Source organism: Aspergillus multicolor (assembly GCF_047715735.1).
Source record: "Aspergillus multicolor strain CBS 133.54 unplaced genomic scaffold BDW74scaffold_24, whole genome shotgun sequence".
Taxonomy (NCBI): Eukaryota; Fungi; Ascomycota; class Eurotiomycetes; order Eurotiales; family Aspergillaceae; genus Aspergillus; species Aspergillus multicolor.
Window position 1 is genome coordinate 385732 of NW_027395975.1, and position 15787 is coordinate 401518.

At 50.3% G+C, this 15787-nt stretch overlaps 6 protein-coding genes across 6 annotated transcripts; 3 read left to right on the plus strand and 3 right to left on the minus strand.

Annotated features, from left to right (window-relative positions):
* Positions 1–39: 39 nt before the first annotated feature.
* Positions 40–1413, minus strand: BDW74DRAFT_158524 (uncharacterized protein). Its single transcript, XM_073725329.1, has 2 exons — positions 1312–1413; positions 40–1211 (listed from the first exon to the last, which is right to left on the minus strand). Exon 2 carries the CDS (start codon positions 892–894, stop codon positions 397–399), a length of 498 nt encoding a protein of 165 aa, XP_073581146.1. The 5' UTR covers positions 895–1211; positions 1312–1413; the 3' UTR covers positions 40–396.
* BDW74DRAFT_63740 (putative AT DNA binding protein) lies at positions 1033–2496 on the plus strand. The gene is made up of 3 exons (XM_073733348.1): positions 1033–1211; positions 1312–1426; positions 1488–2496. Exons 1-3 carry the CDS (start codon positions 1170–1172, stop codon positions 2348–2350), a joined length of 1020 nt encoding a protein of 339 aa, XP_073581147.1. The 5' UTR covers positions 1033–1169; the 3' UTR covers positions 2351–2496.
* A 914-nt stretch (positions 2497–3410) lies between these two features.
* Positions 3411–6238, minus strand: BDW74DRAFT_158528 (putative calcium/calmodulin dependent protein kinase). The gene is made up of 6 exons (XM_073725330.1): positions 6114–6238; positions 5951–6020; positions 5741–5890; positions 4897–5691; positions 4713–4850; positions 3411–4665 (listed from the first exon to the last, which is right to left on the minus strand). The coding sequence occupies exons 1-6, from the start codon at positions 6209–6211 to the stop codon at positions 3556–3558; spliced, it is 2361 nt and encodes a 786-aa protein (XP_073581148.1). The 5' UTR covers positions 6212–6238; the 3' UTR covers positions 3411–3555.
* Positions 6239–6792: 554 nt separating this feature from the next.
* Positions 6793–7839, plus strand: BDW74DRAFT_63776 (TRAPP subunit BET5). Its single transcript, XM_073733349.1, has 5 exons — positions 6793–6927; positions 6982–7195; positions 7256–7401; positions 7451–7539; positions 7590–7839. Exons 1-5 carry the CDS (start codon positions 6891–6893, stop codon positions 7605–7607), a joined length of 504 nt encoding a protein of 167 aa, XP_073581149.1. The 5' UTR covers positions 6793–6890; the 3' UTR covers positions 7608–7839.
* A 231-nt stretch (positions 7840–8070) lies between these two features.
* BDW74DRAFT_180920 (uncharacterized protein) lies at positions 8071–8562 on the minus strand (the record flags this gene model as incomplete). Its single annotated transcript, XM_073729866.1, has 2 exons — positions 8071–8243; positions 8355–8562. 2 exons carry the CDS (start codon positions 8560–8562, stop codon positions 8071–8073), a joined length of 381 nt encoding a protein of 126 aa, XP_073581150.1.
* A 4296-nt stretch (positions 8563–12858) lies between these two features.
* On the plus strand, positions 12859–15668 carry BDW74DRAFT_158534 (serine/threonine protein kinase SAT4). Its single transcript, XM_073725331.1, has 2 exons — positions 12859–14784; positions 14839–15668. Exons 1-2 carry the CDS (start codon positions 13333–13335, stop codon positions 14968–14970), a joined length of 1584 nt encoding a protein of 527 aa, XP_073581151.1. The 5' UTR covers positions 12859–13332; the 3' UTR covers positions 14971–15668.
* The last annotated feature ends 119 nt before the right edge of the window (positions 15669–15787 follow it).

The following is a 15787-nucleotide window of genomic DNA, read 5'->3' on the forward strand; positions in this document are numbered from 1 at the left end:
ATCGTTTTTGAAACACTATTCTCTTCTAGGTTGAACACAACCTGATCCACTCTAGCCTGGTTGGCTCCGCAGACTTTATTTTCAATATTTCTTTTCCTATTTCTTCCTGTTTATTCTTTCCTAAGTCTTGTCTTGGTTCCGGTGGCTCTTTCTCCCGCAATTTTGGAGAACAGCAGTAACGGACGAGAAACAGCCGACAGTCCCTGCAGCTTTCCCCTTGCCCTCCGGACACATGCCTGCGGTTTCTGTCGCGGTTCTGGCCTGTGCGATTCCGATTTGAGAGGCCGTTTGGCTAAGAAAAACGTCTCTGGGGAAAGATACAGCACTCCTTGTCGTCTACTATCGTCCTTCAAGCTCCTTCGCTTTTCCTTTCCCCTCATCCTCGTTCTTTCTTTATCATTCCCTTTTCATACTCACGTCTGTTTGGTGGCAATGTGCATTGTTGATAGTGCTTAATCCTGCCGTCGATTCGGTCTCCAGCAACGACACTCCCCGGTCCCTCTCGAGGCCAGGGTCACGAATACACGATCCACTCACGTTGTTTCCCTGTCGATGTCTCTGGTCCATTCTTTGTACCCTCGATCTAAAGCGTAGGAGGAACTGCAACTTGACCCAGTTCGTTTTGCTCGTCTTGCGCATCTCACATTCATAGTTGTGCGTTCTGCCTGCAAGTCTGCTGCCAACCACCTCGAGGCCCTCTAGAGGAGTTGCCCGTCTTTCGTTGTCCTCCTTCAATGTATACTGTCGCTTGCATAATAATTGGCCCCTTCCCTCTTCAGTGTGCATCTTTGTACTGACTTCTGTCACTCCGGCCTGTCTTCGTTTGTTGTGCTGCCAGCCAGCTTCTTGATTCCTTTTTGAGCTACCACGTGTCGATACACTGGTGTAGACCATTATTCCGTTTGGGAGGCTCTGTGGTTTGTTTCTTTCTCATACGTTTGTTGTATCTATTGTCCTTTTTACCCGTTGATTCTATTACAGCCCTGCTGTGGTGGTACATCGTGTCCACCTTGTCAACATTCGTTCTGTTCCGTATATTCGTGCTTGTCTCGGCTACGCGTGTTTCGCTCTGTATACCTGCTAGCAAGCTGGATATAGAGACACACTCTCGTTTGGCTGCCTGTCTCCTAAGAAGAGTTGGTCTCTTTGGCTTCTATGGTCTGCTGGATATGTCGCATTCACGGGAAAGGCCATGGACTGAGGAGGAGAAGGTACGGAACCGAAGTCAATTCATGTTTCGGAAGCCACATCGATGATGATGATCACTGTGCGCGTTCCTAGCTAGCTGATACGAGCTAACCGAGTACCCAGAATGTCTTGCTTACCGAGATCCTGAAGAAAGGAGGCGTCCCGTCTCGTGAGCTTATCCACATGATCAAGGCATTGAATATCCATCCTAGCTGGGCTGATATCCCGCTTCCTTCAGGTACAGATTCGCCTTTTTATGTATAGACTCTTCGAGAATCAGCTAAACAAACCCTACATAGGCCGTTCACTCAATTCCTGCCAATCAGCGTTCAATGAGATGTGCCATGAGTTGGCGCCTCCAATCAACCCAGGTGCTGGACCGCTGCATCCACAACATCCCACTGCTCCGCAACAGCCAATGCCCCTTCCACATCCAACCAGCAGTGTGGGAAAGCGCCCTCTATATTCGACGGACAACCCCATGCGCGCTCATCGCCCAATCCAGCCCCGACCTTCTGCTGGTCCTGCGTCCTACACCAGTGAGAGTGGTGCGTCAACAGTACTATCCCCGGGCACAGGGGAAGTCCCGAGCACAGGTGAACCCCCGCGAAAACGGGGTCGACCAACCAAGCAAGAGTCGGAGCGACGCAAGGCAGAGGCTGAACGTCGCGGTGCGCCATTTCAGCCTCCATCCAGACGCGGGTCCCAGAAAGTGAAACTCCCAGCTACACCGACCAGCCCCTCAATAATTCAAGCTGGCGGACCTGCTTATACTATCCAACCCAGCAGTCGATCTTCGCTTATACCCCCAGCTGGAATGCACTATGGGCAACCGCCATCAGTTCCAATGCCAATGTCCGGGGCCAGCGACGATGAGCGGATGCGGATTATGCCCAATCAAATTGGTTCAGTGTCACGAGAGCTGCCGCCGCTCCCACAAGACACTAGACAAACATTTCCTGCATTGCAGTTCAGCCATAGAGAGAGTATACCCCGCATACAAACTACAGATCGACCTTTCCAGCCTCCAGCTCCCGAAAGACTTCCTTTCACGGACAGCAGCCAAAGGAGCCTCGTTCATCCCTCTCCCCAGCAACCAAACGAACCCCGCACGCTGGACCTCCAGGTCCCTCTTACTGCGGCTGAAAAACGAACGCAATGAAGTTCTCGCATTGCACAAAAGCCACGGCGTCCTTTTTTCCTATCTCGATGCGATACGACGAATGAGCTTCTACTATCAATTACTAGCGATAGATAGCATTGATCTGCCTTACTACGCGCCCCATCCCGGGACCAAAACGAATAATGTTCTCCCGCAAGGGACGAAAAGCCACGATTTATGCATACTCAACGAGTACCGGCTGATTCAACTCAATGATTATTTCAATTGTATCCTGTGTTCTCTTTCCTTATATCGACCGTTCTTATAATGCCTTTCCTTCAGCATGGGCGGTTAACTGCGATTACGATTACTTATCTCGGTGGCCACGACCACTACTAGGGTACATCTGCCCGAGTTGGGTGACTCCGGGTAGACATATCTGATCTGGTCTACCCTTCCTCCACATGATTGTCCTGATTTACTACGGACCACGGCCGACAATCGAGCAGCGGAAAAATCTCCTTCTTGGACATATAACATTTTTGTGCGCGTTTTCGCCCCAATCACTTCCCAGTTCTTCCCGATGTGCCCGATTGATGACGCCTTAAGTTAATGAACCACGATCTTTCGCCTACCCTTTTTCCATAGCGATCTCCTGCATCAACGGCTTGATTTGTTCTCAGCATCCATCTTCAGCTCAGATGTCCAGCGCAAGCAAAGCATGATGAACATGACGTTTCAGATGAATCTCCCACTCGCGTTGACCCGCCATTCTGGAGGAGCTTATGAATCATTCTTCATATGTTTGTTTCGGAGTCAGCCTCATCTCATCTCCATTGCTATCTCTTGCTTCTTCTTCTTCTTCTTCTTTTCTTGCAAAGTCTTCGCTTCACGGATTTAGAGTTTAATGTCTTATCTCATGTACATGTATTTATTAGTCTAGCGATTGAGTGAGGCCTCGACATGATTGCTGCTGTGGAGCAGCAAGGGGCATATATATGTGAACTACAGAGTACAATCTCAGCTTTCTTTGAAACTGAGCACAGAATCCAAATCTGTAGAGACTTGTGCAAATACAGGAGCCATTTTCTATTCCAGTAAGCGGCAACTGCGTCAAACTCTCGATCTACGTCTACACCACGTTCCCTTTTTTGCGGCAGCTTCACAATCAAAACGGTGGTCCCAGTTTCATATGCTGGTAATTCAATTCTAACCAAGTTATCTATATCACAAAAGTAGTTGTTCCCTGCGCCCTCCAGGGTTATTTACGGGCTTCGACTGCGCTTGGCCCGGTTAAGTAGATTGCGCAGCCTGCCTTTTTGGCCTTCTGCTGATGACGAATTTGTGTCAGCAATGATGGTGGATGATTCCAGGGTTGAAGCCTCTGGGCCTGGCGCTTCTAAAGGGGTGGAGGGATCGAGGTCCTGATTTTGTTGTTCCCGTTTCTCTTTCTCCTGTCGGCCCTGCTCCAGCTGGGCTCTGATCATGCTAACTGCGGAGCCGAAGCCCCGATCCTGAGGGACAGCCACTCTCCTTCCCAAACCCAGGGCGGGCTCACTCATGGTCGTCTCTCTCACGAGCCTCATCACTTCGTCTTTTCCTTCTACACGGCGAGTAAGGTATACCATGGGTACGGTGCCCTTGCCCTCTCCCGGGAGTGTATCGGCTCGGATGCGCTCGACTTCCTTCCGGTACGCCGTTTCGTAGATGTCGAAATCGGCGGCTCCTGGTGATTCGCTCACCATTGGATAGCCCTCGTCTGATGTCGGACTCACGTCCTCCTCAATTGGCTGAACATCTGAGTTCAGGACGCTGGGCGTTGCGTCGGCGCTCGTGATATCTATTGGGTCTGAGCCGGTGAACGTGGAAGGCCCGATGAACAAGTAGGGACAGTCTTCTTCTAACGGATCTCGTGCGTGTCCCCTTGTGCCTTCTATGCTGCGTTTGGTAGCGGTTGAGCTAGTGCGTGAGAGTGTGAATCTGGGAGACTGTGACTGCCGGTCGTCGATGGGGTCTTCCACCATCTTGACGCTCCGTATTGAGCCGGAGTCTTGCCTTGTTGGTCTGTTCAAGATAGAGGTATGTGCAGCAGCCGAGTCGGTGTTATCTTGCAACGTATAAGGTGCGGGTTCCTGTCGCCGTAGGTGGTATCCTTTAATGACATCCTCGCGCTCCCAGGCTGTTCTATTATACGTGTTCAGACTTTGAGCCTTGCTGAAACGTGTCGCAGTTGGCAAGGACACACTTTCCTCCGGATCCATTTCCATAGGAGGTTCGACAAAGTGTGCCTCGTATTCCTGGCCTAGAATGCTTTGTATAGGTGTGGAGGCTCGAGACAGTCCGAGGAGGCGTTTAAACTTCTTCACAGCTTTCATCTAAGCTCCTGTTAGCTTCATCCTCGAAAAGAACCGTCCTTACATACCACGGCTAGGACATGACCGAAGCTTTTTGTAATGGCTGAGTTCATCTCCTCTTCTGTAGGGGGTGGGACTATTTCGGCAATGTTTTCGCTCTTTGGCAGTAAAGGGTCCATGCCATTCCTTGTCACCCAAGGATGCTCCTACTCCTCGTTAGGACAAGAAAATAATGGAGGCCGTGTCACATACTCTCAGTTCATCCATCTGGATCCTCTTTGCGGGGTCCTTCTCCAAGATCCGCAGCATGAGATCTCTGAAAGCATCATCATTTTCGCCTTCGAAAGCGATCGGGCCGTTCTTTATGGCCTCGTAGAGATCGATAATGCTCTGCTCTTGGAAAGGCAGCTTGCCGTACCGCAAACAGTACAAGGTCACTCCCATGGACCATATATCCGCCGCTTTTCCCGAGACATCGCCATGCTTAATGACGCATAGTTCTGGTGGCAAGAAGGCAGGAGATCCAGCAGGCTTGGCCGTAAACATGTCCGAGTTCTTTTCAAACATTTCAGACACACCAAAGTCGACGACTTTAAGGACATCGTCGTTCGTGATCAGACAGTTATCGGGTTTGATGTCGCGATGGACAATCCCCTGCGCATGTAGATACTCAATGCCCAGGATCAGATCACGAAACCAGCAACGACACCGCTCGTCATCGTACGGGTCAGCCTCCTCTTCGAGGGTGACCCTCATGACCACGCCTTTCTTGCACATCTCCATGACCATGTACAGCGAGTCTTGTGTCGGGTCGTCCAGCACCTCTATTAATGATACTAGGTTGTTGTGATGCAACTTCTTCATGATGGCAATCTCCTCCCTGATCAGATAGAGGGCATTTTTCATCTCTTCGTCCCCGACTCCCGAACCCTGTCGATGCAAAGGAGAGTTCAAACCATCTGCTGGACGTCTTGGGCCTCGGGATTGTCTTAGGAGTTGCGACTTTGCGCGTTTCCTTAGACGTGTCTTGGAGAACTCTTTGACAGCCTATAGCTGGTTAGCCTGCGTAAGCACTGAAGTACGCAACAGCGCTCACATATTCGTTTCCATATTGGTCAACAGCAATATGCACCGCGCCAAACGAGCCGCGGCCAATCTCCTGCTTGATCACGTACTGGTTGATTCTATGCTCAGCAGTGCCGTCATCTTGGCTAAGAGTGTACTGTGACCGAGCATTGAGCGTTTCCTGCATCTACATTTAGCAGAGAATCACCCAAAAGCTAATGAAGATAGAAAGTTCGCCCACCTTTACGGGACGCCGGGCTATCGGGTTGCGGCGGTGATGCCTCTGAGGGCTTTCAAATGAGGGTGTGGAGCTGGAATGCAGGGTTTTGAGTAAGCCTACTATATTTCTAGCTACCCATGAGAGTGCACATGCTTGAGATAGAGTCAGCAGCAAAGGGACTTACGCATAACGAGCTGGCGTCGGGCGAGGTTGGGTCTCTGGACGGACAGTGGACCCTGGACTGGCATCCTGTTGCAAAGAGCCAGCATCCTCGTCGGCCATTGATTATTGCACGCAATAAGACAGAAAGTCAACGGCAAGATTATTAATACAAACGGCAGTCGTGGAAATATTTGATGAGAGACCGAGCCGCGATGCTGAAATCCGGCTGCCTGTCAGAAAATGTGGGGGAGGGAGGTGGAGGGGCACAGCGATCACGATAAGACGCCACCTACACCTACAGCGTGCGAGACTCGGGTTCAACCAGGGGTGTAGACTCCGAAGTAGCTACCTAATAGGCTAAAGAGGGTTGTGGCAGGGGAGAAACAGGCGGCTCTGGATATCTCTGGCAGCGCTCCACCCTCAATATATCGCAGTCGGAGAAGATGTGGGAACTGGGCCAGAGGAAGGATCAAAGGAATTACGGAAGACAGCTTCAAAGTTTTGTTCAACAACAGCGATTTTCTATACTTGGAATGTCATCTTCATCCCCAGCTAAAATCTACATCCATCTGCTCTTATTTTACTTCCAAGCCTCGGCTATGATAGCTACATAGAGCTCCTCTCTGGATGTAAACAGTGGTCGTTCACCGCCCGTTCATTAGAGGCCTCTCCTTATCGACATCATCCCCATCGATCATCAGCTGTCAATCCAGGCAATCCCATTTAGCGTCATACTTTATTCTCTTCAAAGGTAACCCTTGAAACTCCGACTCGATAACTTGGCGGAGAGCTGAACACAATGGTTGTGTATTCGTTCTACATCTTCGACCGCCATGGTAAGACGAACCATTCCCGGATTCCGTCGCGATCGCTAACACTATGTTTATCAGCGGAGTGTATATATAAACGACGCTGGGCTCCTCGGCCTGCCTCACTCGCTGGCAAATCCTCGCGACCTACCTCCGACGCTCCTACAGTGGCCAACGGCCTCGCCTCCATTCCCGGTTCATCGACACGATCAACGGACGACGATGCGAAACTGATCTTCGGAACCGTGTTCTCGCTTCGAAATATGGTGCGGAAACTGGGAGGAGAGGACGACAAGTGAGATTCTTATGTTTGGTGGACTGAAGATACCCAGACATTGACGTCTATTAATTTCAGCTTCGTGACCTATCGCACCAGCCAGTACAAACTGCACTACTACGAGACTCCGACGAATATCAAATTTGTGATGCTTACGGACGTGAAGAGTCCAAGTATGCGCGTTGCGTTGCAGCAGATCTATATCAATCTCTATGTGGAATATGGTACATTGGCCTGGGCCATTTAGTGAGGATTGCGTGCTGATTTCAACAGTTGTCAAGAACCCGCTATCGCCTACGGAGCATCCTGGTGGTGTCGGTGTGAATAATGAGCTTTTCGAGCAGTCACTCGAACAATTTGTGGTTCGTACCCTTTGTGAGTGCGAAGCTTTAATATGTCCTAATAGTTTTAGACACGAGTTCTCGCTTAATCGGCGCTGCGCCAGTATACAATAAATCATTGTCGGGCTAATATCCGACTCCCACTGAGGCTCTCAGGTCGCTAGTCAGCGCATCACAATCGCAGCATTAGAGCCGATTCATCATTGGTGACGAACGCCATGACTTGTCGCGCCGACGTGCAACAGCACACCCATTACTAATCGGGAAGCGAGCGACCCAATGAGCGGCGCACCTGATACAGCACGACTAGTCGTGAGACTAGTTTTAGGATGCATCCTCTGCGCAATAGGGAACTGCAGTACATGATGCTACTTTTCTCACGTGGCCTACTATGGTAAGAGGACCAACCCAGGAATATAACATACCAAACATGTTCATACCCAAAGTCATATAAATCATTCATGACAAACAGCAGTCATATCATATCATACACTTTCTCATAATGAGACCAAGCTTCCGCTTCATTAACAGAAAACTTCAATTACCCCAACTCTACACAATCCGCTTAGTGTCGGATTGTCCAGTCTCGAATGCCTCCTGAGGCAGATCATCCTCGTCCGGCCCCTCACTGTAACCAGTGGCAGCCTGGGGCTTTGAATGACGGAGCGATCGACCTTTGCCGCTGATGATGTTGGACTTGTCGATGGCCTCGCGTTCGTCTTGAGCTATTACAGACGGATTACCATTAGCAGTTGTCACAAACCAAGCCTTCCTCGACACATGACCAAAGGGATAGAAGGTGGTACAGGATAGGGAAAGGGTAGAAGACGACGTACCTAGCTGCTCGTTGGTGTTCGAGTACGGCGGCTGCATGGGGTCATCGTAGTCCGCGTCGTCGCTCTGCACGGGGATGCCCTTGGAGAATCCCTGTGTGCCGGTCTCGTGGGCATAGGAGCTATCGTTATAGGTGCCTGAGACGGGGGCAGAGTAGTCGTTCTCACGCTCGTAGGCGTCTTCAGCGAGTCTTTCGGCGCGGTTAGACATGGTGATTATTCGGTGCGTTATTTTGATGGAGGTGCTTTGGTTTTATGTGGTGTGGTGTGGTTCGGTTTGGTAGGTAGTCAAACGTGCTTGCTCTCTGCCCAGATCCCTGGGTCAGATGGCGGTTTTATATGCCTCTTCGTCCTCAACCTGGTCGTCATGATCATTGTGATCAAGTCCAGCGTCTTTGTACGAGGAGGCGAAGTTGACCTCAGGCCGACGTCAGGGTGGTGTCAATGAGTGCCGAGATGACATAGGGTTGACGGGTGAACCATGAATCCGCGATTGCGAGATGGTTGTTTGCGGATATGATCTCGATGTGATCTTGATTCGCGGAGATCTCTAGGATATAACTGGCTGATGGACGTTCATCGCGATCGCAATCTGAGAGGGCTGTATAGATGTAAGGTTTTGAGTCGTAGATCGAGATACAGCTTGGGTGTTTGTGATATATATGTTTGTGGAATATGCAGTAGATCTAACGCCTAGTCGAGGGTAGCTATGCTGTCCCTGCTTAGGCTCCTGCACATCGTACACTGTAGCAATGTCTTCTTAGCTATTGTCTTTGAAGCTTTACACCATCCATTTCTGCAAATCGCATCCAAAGCCCTATCGTACTACACTAGATAGTCTGATATGCCGTAGTCTACTAACTCTAGCGGATCCGAAGGAAAGCCAAGGGGTATTTGATCCTACAGAGTGGTGTTGATGTTAATAATAGCATACCGGTCGTCGCACTATATTACCTTAGAACTAGAGCGAGATGCCAACGATGCCAGTGCGACAGCTGTCTATGACTCTACGGTGTATCTACCGGTGAGCAACAGGAGCAGGATCCAAGAGCGAAGTCGACATAGGAGGTCGAATTATGCATATGCGACCAGCGATTTCATGCAAGTTGACAGCCGAGCTCGCCAGCTGCAGCAGCACAACCATGCAGGGTAAAAGTAAAACCAGCAAGAAATCCTGCTGGAAGACCTCCCCGGCCATGGTCGCGTTGTGGTGGTTTGTTAGATAAGGAGCTTCAGTTTCACCCTTAACCTTTAGCTTGTGAACTGTCCAGTCTAGCAGTCTTGGACTCTTGGCCCGAGAGTAAAGCCGAAGCTTGACCGGCATCTCTGGCGGGAATTCCGTTGTTATTCATTGCTCCGCGCGAGTCCTCCACTGTGGGCTCTACTCCATAGATTCGTTTGGAGCTTGGACTCTGCTCCGACTCGAGTTTTGAGCCCTGGCCCTTGTGCAGTCTCACCGTCTGTTCTCACTCATGCCTGTGCCATCCGCAACTCCATCACGATCCTCGAATCCTACAGGGTGTGTGCGCTGATTGTCCTCCTGGATTGGACCGATTCAATTCGCCTCTGCGACCGCGACGATGGGCAGGATTCAAGTCAGTTCGGTGATGTTCGTGTCCGTTTGCCAGGTCGGGAAAGACAGTCGAACCACGCGATTTGTAAACTATAACGGACAAGGATCTTTCCGCGGCGGGTCAGGCCCCCGGGTAAACTTGGGATAAACGTGCTCTTTCCCAGTGTAGCAAGTGGCCAGCAATACCTGCTCTGAGAGTACTCCGTAGGGATCTCCAAAAGAGAGGTTTCTGAGCAGCCAACTCTAACTTCACTGTACTGCCCATGTCATTATGGCATCTGGCTTATGCTGCTGACCCCTGATGTGAAGGGGTAAAGGTCGGGTCACTAGACGACTCAAATTGACGTACTACTAATTCGAGTTCTATGGGTATGGTCACGAGCCCCGTCTGGAGAAAGCGGAGGCCCTAGCAATTGATAATGCGAATTGTCATTCTGATCCGGAGCCCAGCGTACCTCAGGATGGTCTTGGGTGATTTCGACGGTTTCGACCGCTCGGCCTATCGAAGATGCCAAGCTGACAATTGGCTATAATGAGCCTGCATATGCAGTGGGAGCCAGGGTATGCATCCAGCTCAGCAACCATGAAAAGTACACTCGAATGACTATTGTCTGCTTGGCCTGATACTTTGTTTGTTGAACTGCAGCGGCTGCAGAGTGCAGCCGCAGCATCGTGGACCGTAAAGTAAGAATCTTCAGCTAAAGCCCAACTGGTCGGGACCACAATTTGCTTTCTCCATCTGTGCCGGATTTGATTGGCTTGAAAAAATCCCTCGTGCAAATCTGCAGTCCTGAACTGTTCCATGATCCGACCTTATCGACCTTGGTTTCGGGACGGTCAAGTGCGGAACAACCGCCTCTTCCCAACGGGCCAACGGTATGGGGTTAGTAGCCTGCAGGCCGTTCAGATGGCAGCACTGCTGCACGAAGAGGAATCAGTGGTCAAAAACGAGGTTTTTGTTTCACAGCATCATCATAGCTCCGGTGGGCTTTGCCTTCGAGTCCTCGTTCCTCGAGCTCTTGCAGAACGCACTGGAATAATTAGTAGTTTAGTCAACGGCCGAGGTCTGGGGAATCGTTCTGGAGACTCAGTCGATCTCTCCCGTAAACTGGAGCGGAGAGATTTGAGACGGCCACGACTGGTGCTTCAAACATGCCATCGCCGCGCATCAAGCAAAACATACTCCGTACTCCATATGGGTAATCCACCTTCCAATCATGGTATTGCTCGGCTGTCAATGGTCTGCCTCCGCCGTACAGCGAAGCGGGCTTGCGACACGCGTGAGTCGTAGCGGGAATCATCATAGAACTACCCATTTGGATTCAAATTGCGACACTCCGATTTCATCCACACAAGGCCAACGAGAACAGCTTCATACATCACCCGGAGCCTGACACATGATAACCCCACATCCTTTTAGACCTCAACCTAATAGGGAACTGTGCATGGCTCAGAGTTTCCTGATCCATTGCCTTTTGTCCGTTTGAAGACTCATGATTTGATCACAGACTCAACTGAAGAAAGCCTTGACGAAACGGTCCCAAATAGCTCAAAGAGCTGAGTCCGGGCAGATCTCATCGTTGGCAAGGTTGGCGAAGAGCTACAAAGTATACGCCGTATAGGCAGCAAACATCGCTGATTCTGCGCAGACTTTCGCTGCACCTGGGGAGGACAAAGAGCCCAAGCCAGTCGTGTAACAGGCCTATACCTGTTGAATGTTGATAGGAAGCGAAGCAGATGGCTTGCCATCTACCCCTCCTGCTGAGGTTACCCCTCAGATGTCTGAATGAGATATCTTGGCAATCAGCGTAAAGCTCTCTCGGCCTGCCGCCACAATCTATAGCTGACCGAGAGTTGGTTGCCAATCTTAGCGGCCCTTGTAAATGATGTGCGGGGGACCAGGGTCGGACTCGGTGCGCCAACGTCAAAGCACAGCCTCAATTTGCCTTTAATTATTCGTGAGCTTGACCAAGAACCATTCCTTTGGTTCGCCGTATCGATTATCCCATCCAATCCTTGCAGTACAAAGTAAAGACGCCAAAATAGTAAGGGCCATCATCCGACTGTTTTTCGGGTCCGCCTTCTTCCAGTTGCCGGCGTTTGGACTCGACCATCCATTGTTCCATAAGGACCATAACCCGCTGTTGATAAGTTGATGGGGGCGGGATGGGAAATGGAGTACTCCATAGATTACCCCATAAACAACGCATCAGTCGACTTGCTTCCTTCGGTAGACCCAGAGTCGACTTCTAAGGCACAGTCCTCTGACAGGACAAGCCTAAGCTCCCCTCATGGAGACGTTGAAATGCGGAGCTTCCCGGATGAGAAAACCGTCGCGCGCCACCTAGGCTGATAGTATCGTCCGTTAAAATATGTACCTGGAAAGTGGTGGAAATATGGAGTATGAATTCATGGAGGGGATTAATAATGTGCTGAAAGGCGCCACTTTCGCTCAGAGCATAGCCGTTCCCACTGCGTACAGCGTGGCTGATAATCGGTATTGTCGGTCACTGTGCTTCGCCGAATGAATATGATACTTTTGCATCCAAAGCATATCGCACCACCTTGCTGATGCGAAGCTGACTGTCATTTGATAGTCGATCACTCGGTTGCTTCTCATGTGTGGCACGGTGGACAACTCCGGAAACGCAGCAGCTGCAGTGCGGTACCGTAAGGTTCCTTCTGGTCGTAAGATACAGGCCTCGTTCAGTACGTGACAGCCTCGACGTAACTCTGAGCCACGATTCCCTCGAAAGTCAGCCAGTTCGCCCTCTTCAGGGATCCTGCTGCAGGCGGTAATCCGTGGGTAATGGATGATGAAAAGGTTCCCACTTCCCACAAGAGAGCGAATTCAACTGCCTTTTTCGCTCCTGTTTTCCGGCTGTGTCATAGTCGCAGTTACATATTTAATAATAGACAGATAGATACAAGTACCGCGCCTGCTCGTCTCCTTCCTTACTACGTAGTCCTGCTCCCCATCCATCCTCTCTTCTGCTTCTCCTGCTTTCTGCCGGACTTGAACTGATCAGTTTATCCAAAACCATTTAAAGACTATAGAAGCCAAGACTTTCCTGTGCAGCTCCACTTGTCCCATCTGCTTCCGTGCCTCGCTGAGTCTTTTTCATTTTTTTGTATTTTTTCTGGCTGTCTTCCGTCACAGCTGCAGCCTCAGGGCTCAGGCCAACCACTCGGTCACCGCGCGCACCACTTTTTATAATTTCCCTTTCCCTTTCCCCTTCCAACTCTTGATATTCTTTCATCTCTCAGCTTTTCATCTTCGGTCCTACCTGGCCTTTCAGCCTTGCGCTGTAGGCTTCTCGAGTCTCCTCGATTGCACTCTCCCATCCATCCTCTGGGGGCGAATTTTACTTCGTCTTTTCTACCGTGTTATACTATAACTCACCGCACATGACTCCACCATCTGTTTCCCCTATACCCTCGCAAATCTCCTCCGCCGCCACTTCACAGATTTCTAGCGACCATGGAGAACGACAGGTAACACAGGCTTTGGCGGGCATGAATTTGTCTGCCCTGAATGGGGATGCGGCGCTTCCCCATCCAGTGAAACCCCCCAAGCAAACCATGGCAAATCGCATTTCTCGAATGTTCACGGGCACCGGCCGTTCAACCCCTAGAGAGCCAGAATCGTCGCGCGAACTATCAGACAGTAGTTCTGATGGCGGGAAACCCAATGCCAATGGCAACGGGACAAAGTCCCGGCCGACCTCAAGACCTCCATCAAAACCTCCTTCCAGAGCACCCTCCCGACAAACATCCACAAAAGAAGTCCACAAGGCCGAGAAAAGTGAAAAGAGCGAAAAGAGCGAAAAGAGCGACAAAAAGGCCAAACCCGCTGGAAAGGACCAAAAGGAGGGATCGATCGCACAGAAACGCTTTGAGATACTTCCGGATAACTCCCATTGCCATCATCTGAAGAGCACTCGTCGGCAAGAGAAGCTGACCGATTTACTTCGGGATATGCTTGGTGGTCGTAAGAAGGACGATCATGCGGAGGACCAGCAACTATCACTCATGTCAACGTGGATCGACCAATTTAAAAGCGAGCGGGACAAGCTAGCCGCGGACAAGAAAGGCGGCCCCAACGCCACTGCGTCTCTCGTTGATAAATACGGCAAATGTCAGGAGATTGTCGGTCGTGGTGCTTTCGGCATTGTCAGGATCTCTCACAAGGTAGACCCGAAAGACTCCAAAAGTGAGCAGCTTTACGCTGTTAAAGAATTCCGCCGTCGTCCGCAAGAAACAAGCAAGAAATATCAGAAACGATTGACTTCTGAGTTTTGTATTTCCTCGTCCTTGCGCCACCCGAACATTATCCACACGCTCGACCTCCTGCAGGATGCCAAGGGCGACTACTGCGAAGTGATGGAGTACTGCGCAGGCGGTGACCTCTACACTCTTGTGCTGGCTGCAGGAAAGCTAGAGGTTGCTGAGGCCGATTGTCTTTTCAAACAGCTGATGCGTGGCGTCGAATATATGCACGAAATGGGTGTTGCTCATCGCGACTTGAAGCCAGAAAACCTCCTGTTGACCACCCACGGCGCTCTTAAGATTACCGACTTCGGAAACGGCGAATGTTTCCGTATGGCATGGGAAAAAGAAGCCCATATGACTGCTGGTCTCTGTGGTTCGGCCCCCTACATTGCCCCGGAAGAGTATATCGAAAAGGAGTTTGATCCCAGAGCGGTTGACATTTGGGCTTGCGGTGTTATATATATGGCCATGAGAACGGGACGCCATCTCTGGAAACTGGCTCGCAAAGACGAGGATGAGTTCTACAAACGCTACCTAGAGGGTCGCAAGCACGAGGATGGTTATGCGCCCATTGAAACCCTGCATCGGGTAAGCTTGACCTAATTCCGGAGAGAAAACTCCAAACTGACTGGTTTGTTATAGGCTCGTTGTCGCAATGTGGTCTATTCCATCCTTGACCCTAATCCTTCTCGTCGCATCAACTCGTCTCAGATTTTGAAGTCCGAATGGCTCCGTGAGATCAAACTGTGTCAAGCAGGTGAGGAAGGCTTTTAAATTACTTGCCTTCTCCAAACCCCAGGTCCTACGGCTCGGAATGGTTCATTGGACTGGTTTTGATGTTCTTCCGGCCGAGTCCGTGTTCACCTTGTCCACCTCCTCCGTCTAAGAATAGAAACGGGTGGTTACGTGTTTCTCCGTTTTCTTTACGGTGTGAGAAGCCGTCCTTCTTTATGCGTTTCATAGAAGGAGGACTTTTGATCTTTACGCCTATGCCGGTGCATGTCTTTTCTTTCCTCCTAGTTTGCGGGTTTAGGCTGGCGTCACGTTCTCATGTTAATGCAACGAAAATCATGACCTTTGACTAGATTCGTGGTACCAGTCCAACATATACGCTCTATATTAACGGCCTATACATTATTTTCTCAGCATGCTCTCACGTTCCTCTCATCAACATCTTATCATTGCGCGTCTCTACCTCAAGACCATAGTCTGGGTTTACTAAATTTTCCGGATCCATCCTTTATCAAGCTTTCTCTTGATTCCTCATCATCGCATTGTTTAACATCACAGCCGGCGTTTTATTCCAGGTCATGGGCGGATACGGTACGGTTCATTGGCGGCGACAGGGACAAACTGTAACATCACCACTTTATGAATGACTCCAGACAATGATTAGTCCTTTAATCTAGTAACTAGTAACCATTTGTTTCCATTTTCATTCCATGACTAATCTCGCTCTTTGCGTATGAAAAGAAATCTTACTACCAACCGGGCCCATATACAAGATCATGTGACTTTCCCACCATTACATCATGGCACTCGGGCGCAGCTTAATCCGGACGACATCATTTCCCGGCCTAGAGCTGGAGCT

Excerpts from the sequence above, each read along its gene's own strand:
- BDW74DRAFT_63776 (XM_073733349.1), top strand. The coding sequence starts at position 6,891 with ATGGTTGTGTATTCGTTCTACATCTTCGACCGCCATG. Across the intron at positions 7,196-7,255 it reads CTGGGAGGAGAGGACGACAA|CTTCGTGACCTATCGCACCA; the intron begins GTGAGATTCTTA and ends TATTAATTTCAG. Across the intron at positions 7,402-7,450 it reads CAATCTCTATGTGGAATATG|TTGTCAAGAACCCGCTATCG; the intron begins GTACATTGGCCT and ends TGATTTCAACAG.
- BDW74DRAFT_63740 (XM_073733348.1), top strand. The coding sequence starts at position 1,170 with ATGTCGCATTCACGGGAAAGGCCATGGACTGAGGAGGAGAAG. Across the intron at positions 1,212-1,311 it reads CATGGACTGAGGAGGAGAAG|AATGTCTTGCTTACCGAGAT; the intron begins GTACGGAACCGA and ends CCGAGTACCCAG. Across the intron at positions 1,427-1,487 it reads TGATATCCCGCTTCCTTCAG|GCCGTTCACTCAATTCCTGC; the intron begins GTACAGATTCGC and ends AACCCTACATAG.
- BDW74DRAFT_158534 (XM_073725331.1), top strand. The coding sequence starts at position 13,333 with ATGACTCCACCATCTGTTTCCCCTATACCCTCGCAAATCTCCTCCGCC. Across the intron at positions 14,785-14,838 it reads CCATTGAAACCCTGCATCGG|GCTCGTTGTCGCAATGTGGT; the intron begins GTAAGCTTGACC and ends GGTTTGTTATAG.
- BDW74DRAFT_158528 (XM_073725330.1), bottom strand. The coding sequence starts at position 6,211 with ATGGCCGACGAGGATGCTGGCTCTTTGCAACAGGATGCCAGTCCAGGG. Across the intron at positions 6,021-6,113 it reads CCGACGCCAGCTCGTTATGC|CTCCACACCCTCATTTGAAA; the intron begins GTAAGTCCCTTT and ends CCTGCATTCCAG. Across the intron at positions 5,891-5,950 it reads TAGCCCGGCGTCCCGTAAAG|GAAACGCTCAATGCTCGGTC; the intron begins GTGGGCGAACTT and ends ATGTAGATGCAG.
- BDW74DRAFT_158524 (XM_073725329.1), bottom strand. The coding sequence starts at position 894 with ATGGTCTACACCAGTGTATCGACACGTGGTAGCTCAAAAAGGAATCAA.